The sequence below is a fragment of the Cryptomeria japonica genome, chromosome 11, assembly GCF_030272615.1.
Source record: "Cryptomeria japonica chromosome 11, Sugi_1.0, whole genome shotgun sequence".
Taxonomy (NCBI): Eukaryota; Viridiplantae; Streptophyta; class Pinopsida; order Cupressales; family Cupressaceae; genus Cryptomeria; species Cryptomeria japonica.
In genome coordinates this window covers 623,693,654-623,699,408 of record NC_081415.1, presented here as the reverse complement: position 1 = coordinate 623,699,408, position 5,755 = coordinate 623,693,654, and the positions used below count along the sequence as shown (strand labels likewise).

General features: G+C 35.1%; 1 protein-coding gene across 1 annotated transcript; it reads right to left on the bottom strand.

Moving 5' to 3' along the window:
- Nucleotides 1-636: 636 nt before the first annotated feature.
- On the bottom strand, nucleotides 637-1,578 carry LOC131063085 (brassinosteroid-responsive RING protein 1-like). Its single transcript, XM_057996859.1, has one exon. The coding sequence runs from the start codon at nucleotides 1,561-1,563 to the stop codon at nucleotides 1,069-1,071; it is 495 nt and encodes a 164-aa protein (XP_057852842.1). The 5' UTR covers nucleotides 1,564-1,578; the 3' UTR covers nucleotides 637-1,068.
- Nucleotides 1,579-5,755: the final 4,177 nt, after the last annotated feature.

Below are 5,755 nucleotides of genomic sequence, written 5' to 3'. Positions count from 1 at the left end.
TATTTTGATTTATGTTCTGTTTAAATTTGAAGCTATGTGTTAATATAATTTCAAGTTTATATCTTACAAAAAAAAATTTAAAACTTGAAATACCAATAAATTTTTTTCATTAAAACATCAAGTCTACATGATAAACAAGTTTGAAATCCAGCTGTATATCTAAATCCAAGAATATTATCAAATTTGATTTATGTGCATTTCTACATCCCGCATCGTCTATATAACAATCAGAATACACATTTGACCATATTTATTAATTTATTAAAAATATAACTTGTTCTAAAAAAATAATTCAGCTATACTTTTAGCATTAAATGTTACAAATAAAAAAACAAAAGATCAAATATGCAACTTAAAAAAGCTAAGCTTATCCATTGCCATCAATTCACAAAACTACTTATAAAATATCTGAAAAAATTCTCCATAATACCAGCTGAAATATTTTAAACAATTCCCTCCATAAAACCACAACTTACAGAAAACCTATCTTCTATATCCAAACGTTGACATCTTTTAATTCATATATTTAGGAAACATGAGCATGATTAATTCAATTATTAAAGATGACAGATAAGTGGAACGAAGAACATCGATATATTAACACTCAAACTAAAATGCAGCTTGAGTTTATCTGAAGATAACATGATTTACAGGTCAAACGTTACCCCATGAGGAAAAATAATTCCCTTATGGATCAAGTAAATGAAATGAAGCCTTTCAATACAACTCTTTAAGAGATTTCACTGACCTTTAAATCAAACAGTTAAAAGAAAACTGGAAAAATCTATCTTGAACAATTGACCGTGGTCAAATGCAAACAACAATGCTTCAATCCACATTGTGCCATCTGTGCTGGACCTTCAAGTTTTGTAACAGAAAAAAAAACAGTTCCAAGCAAATTCTGCTAACTTCTGTGTACCAGTCAAAATATCGGCTGTATAAACTGTTACTCATCATTTCTTCTGTAATCATCAAACCCACGAAACAAATCCGCCATTTCTTCTGTAATCATCAAAGCCCTGTTCAATGTTACAAGCAGACCCACGAATCAAATCCGCCATTTCTGTGCTAAAATGAATTGACAAAATCTCCACCTTCGAATAGAAAGGAGATCCAATCTTCATCACTGTGATATTGGCTTTCTGTCTGTGCAATCAGAGGACATCTGCAGAGAGGGCATGTAATCTGATGGTGATCAATCCACTTATCCAAACAATCCCTATGAAATATATGAGAGCAATTACAAAGCTCCCGAATTTCATCATCTCTCTCCAAGGAGTTCAAGCAAACAGCACACATAACTTCCTCTATTTCACTACAGCTCTCTGCAAATCTCTGAAATTTGATGACAGGCAAATTGTTTCTAACCACGTCACCAAACGAAAGGACAGAAGGGATTTCTTGAAATTCTCTCTGCCCATTTCTTTCATGGCGTAGTGGATCCCTCAGCCCAAGAAGAGAAAGAAGATAGCACATTACACTGTCTATACAAGCAAACACAAATGCTAAGCACCGCAGGAGTCTTCCCATAGGGAAACCATGGTGGCATGCAGGAAATCCCATGGCTTAGCAAAAACTGTAGACTCAAATCCAATATAGAAATTTCAGTGCTCTGTCGACAATACAAGAGGGGATATTTATATCTCAAATTGTGCTTTGGCAAGCGAATCCCTAATCTAAGGAGATTCTTGTGGAGGAAGATTTTGAAGACCTAACTCTGAGGTTAAGTGAAAAACACTAAAATCTACCTTAATCCCTTGAACTACCAAATATTATTGCACATATAAGTGATTATAAAGATTGTATTTGGAATGGGCTTTGTAAGTTTAGAGAAGTCAATGGAGTGGTTTTGTTAGCCAGCTCACAGTTGTCAGATATGAATGACTTACTGGTTTTGCAATGCAAATAGAAGTTTAACATCACCAAGAAGTAATGGCTATTATTTTATTGAATGTATTTTGATCCACAAGATTTTTCAGCCAAAGGATGAAGACGGATTGTAATGCAACTAGCCGACCACTTGAAATGGTTTTGGACCAAATCTGCACGTTGGCTTCTTGTCTGGACGTTAAAAAATGGAGTCCGTTCCTTGAAGTTATCTGTAGTATAATATATTAGTGGTTGAGCAAATCATTGATCATGGAATCCAGGAAATAAGGATGAATATCAAGGGTTGCGTAGGATGGTGTAGAAGGCTTGCAGTCGTGGCATAAAGCCGTCTGTAACGCTTTAGGCAAGATTATGTGCCGAGATCAAATCTGGATGACTCACGAAGCATTAATTACCATTTAAATAATATGTTAGCGCCCACCATCAAATAAATTTATTTTAGAACTGTAAGCAAACAAGGCGTGGAATTCATTTCCTACATTGTTCTTAGAGAGAAGATTTTGCGAATAACACCAAATCCGATTTTCGGATATTGTTCGTAAGGAAAAGATTGTGCAAATAACATCAAATCTGAACTAACTTATTAACGTTTTAGAGATGAAAACCTCCCACTTCAAAACTTGCACATTGTATTATGAAATTAATAAAGAATTAGAATACACTTGCAATGCAAGTCTTTAAAGGAGTATGATTTGAATATTTTTTAAGTATTAATTTTTGCAGCATTCTAATAGCATATATATAGTTATAAACTCAACATAATATACTATCTTATAACTTCAATGTATAGATAAATATAATATAATATAATATACTACAAATAGTATTTTAAATTAAGTGCTAATACTATGAGCCCAAACTAGATATAAAAAATGGTCATACAAATAATAATGTAACTCCTAAAACTAGAGGCACAAATTTACATGCCTTTCACACATGTGGATCTCTAAGAATAGTATGAAACTCCATCCTTGTCATAACTTATCATAAATAATCCATCCAAGATGATTCTGCTATCCCAATTAATCTTTCCCATTTCTAATCATGAGAATTATTATAGAATCTATCATAACATCCTCAAAATAATCCTTGCATGACATACCACTAAGAGGACATCTTTGATAACTAATAAACCAATTTTGACAAATGCCAAAAGTGAAAACTCAAAATTTCACACCTCATAGAGAGAAATTATTTAACAATATGTATTATAAATTATGTTAAATATTAATGAAAAGACATCAAATAATAAATAAATGATCCACAAAAAAATTACAAGGTTGAGATACCTAATTTCACAACAATATCTTATTTGTTGAATACCTTGCAAGAGCAAGATGAACCATACCATCCTTGAATCAATTACTAGGGGTCGAGAAGCCCATATATTTCAAAACACCATCTAAATTTCTCTGTGCTCATGGGCTTTAGTCATTAAATCTAAAACATTCATCAAAGTCTATATTTTAACAAGCCTCATTGTACCATATTTGACTGTCTCTCACAAAATGATAATATATATCAATTTGTGAGTGAGAGATAGAGAGAGAGGAATAAAGGGGGTGAGAGACCTAGAGAGGGGAGACAGAGGAGAGAAAGAGAATAGAGAAGGAAAGAGAGAGATAGAGGAGATTATTAATATGGACAATACCCTAAACCATATGTAACCTAAATCCTATACAATCAATCTCATACCCTAAACCATATAACCTAAACCTTATATCTTACACATATCCTCTAAATCCTATACAAGGGAGGGAGAGGCGATGACTAAGAGAGATGAGGGAGAGAGAAAATGAGAGAGAAGAATAAAGAGAAAGAGAATGACAAGGAGGGAAAGAGGTAGGGAGAGCTAGACAAGAAGTGACTAAGAGGCCTAGAGAGGGGAGAGGTAGAGAGCTAAATGATATAGATAAGTTCACAAAGAGAGAAAGAGGGGTAAGGATGAAAGGAGAGACATGGCTCAGATCAAGGGAAAGAGCTAGAGAGGGGAGAGATACAGATGTGAGAGACCTTAAGTTTTTGGAGAGAGGAATGATAGACCTAGGATAAGAACTAGAGAGGGGAGAGATACAGAGGTGAGAGACCTTAAGGTTTTGGAGAGAGGAGTGATAGACCCAGGATAACAAATAGAGAGGGGAGAGATAGAGGTCATAGATCTACAACATGGTGAGAGAGGGGTGAGACCCTACGGGTAGCGATAGAGATCAAAGAGATAAAGAAGGAGAGAGGTGGGTAATGAGATAGGGATAGAGAGGTAGTGAGGTAAACTGGGAGGGAGGGAGAAACTTAGATATGGAGAGAGAGAGAGGTGAAAGAGACAAGAGAGGGAGAGAGGTGAGGGACATTAGAGAGGAAGATAGAATCAGAGAGAGTGGAGAAGGGAGATTGATATGGGGATAAGGAGGGAAGGGGATATGGAGAGGAAGAGAGGAAGAAAGTGAGTGAGATTCCTAGAGATAGGAGAGATAGCTAAGAAAGGGAGAGAGATATAAAAGGAAGTATCAATATGGGAAATACCCTAAACCCTATATCCTATACTCTATTCCTTAAAATCCATATAAGGGAGGGAGAGGTGATAACCAAGAGAGGGGAGGGTTAGATAAACTAAGAGAGAGACTAATATATATATATATATATATATACAGAGAGAGAGAGAGAGAGAGAGAGAGAGAGAGAGAGAGAGAGAGAGAGAGAGAGAGAGAGAGAGAGAGAGAGAGAGAGAGAGAGAGAGAGAGAGAGAGAGAGAGAGAGAGAGAGAGGTTCAAAAATACAAGGAGGGGTAAAGAGGCAAGGAGAGAGGTTGAGAGGGAGGGAAAGAGATAGAGAGAGGAGATATCTAGAAGTGAGATAGATAGAGCCTGGGAAGAGAGGGGTGAGAGATGTAGGGGGGAGATAGAGGTGAAAGTGATATAGGGGGATAGAGAGGTGGTTAATGAGATAAGGAGAGAGAGAGATAAAGAGGGAGAGAGGGAAAGACATAGAGATGGGTAGATAAAGAGTAGGATGAAGAGGTAGTGATTGAGAGAATGAAGAGAGAGGGTAGCTAAACAATAATAGATAGAGAGAGAAGAAGAGAGGGAGGTAGGGATAGAGATGGTGGTAAGGAAGGTGAGGTAGAGAGGGAGAGAGGGTGGGAGAGACATAGAAAGAGGAGAGAGAGGTGAGAGGGATGAAAGAGAGAGAGAGAAGTGAGATAGGGAAGAGATGGAGAGAGATAGGTCTAGATTTTGTCACAGATAAAGAGAGTGAGATAGAGAAAGTGAGAGAATCCTGATAGGAGTAGATGTTGATTACTAAAATTTGACTATCTAAAAATTTACATGATATTCTTAAACCTAGAATCTATATTATAACTCCTAGAGATTTAAAATCAGTCAAAAACATCTTGCCAATATAGATATAAAATACAACTTTAAGTATGGAATATTTTGTTAGTGTGTTCGTTTTTTGTCAAAAACCAACATGTGCTATTTTGGGCATAAATTTTACTCTTTCATTTCATTTTCAAACAAATTATATTTTTAGAAACTAGACTCCATTCTACATGTACTAATTTTTTTTTGAGTTTTAGATAGTTTTCAAAAAATTTAAGGTGGAACATTGTCAAATATTTATTTTTCAGTATGTATCCACTTTGAAAATTAGTTAAAAATCTTATAATCATGAAAAAAATAGCTAAGAAATCCAACAAAAACTACATTATTTTGGCTAGTTTCACACCAGAGTGATTTTTTAAATTTAATTTTTCTTTTATCATTTTAGGGGCACCACGTGAGACACAATGTTATACTTTTATGACAAAAATAGGATCAATTTGTGTGGTGCATATTTTTTAAATTCTTAATCTCCACCATTTTTTAAA

What these genes read in the sequence shown, in the direction of transcription:
- LOC131063085 (XM_057996859.1), bottom strand. Translation starts at nt 1,563, where the DNA reads ATGGGATTTCCTGCATGCCACCATGGTTTCCCTATGGGAAGACTCCTG.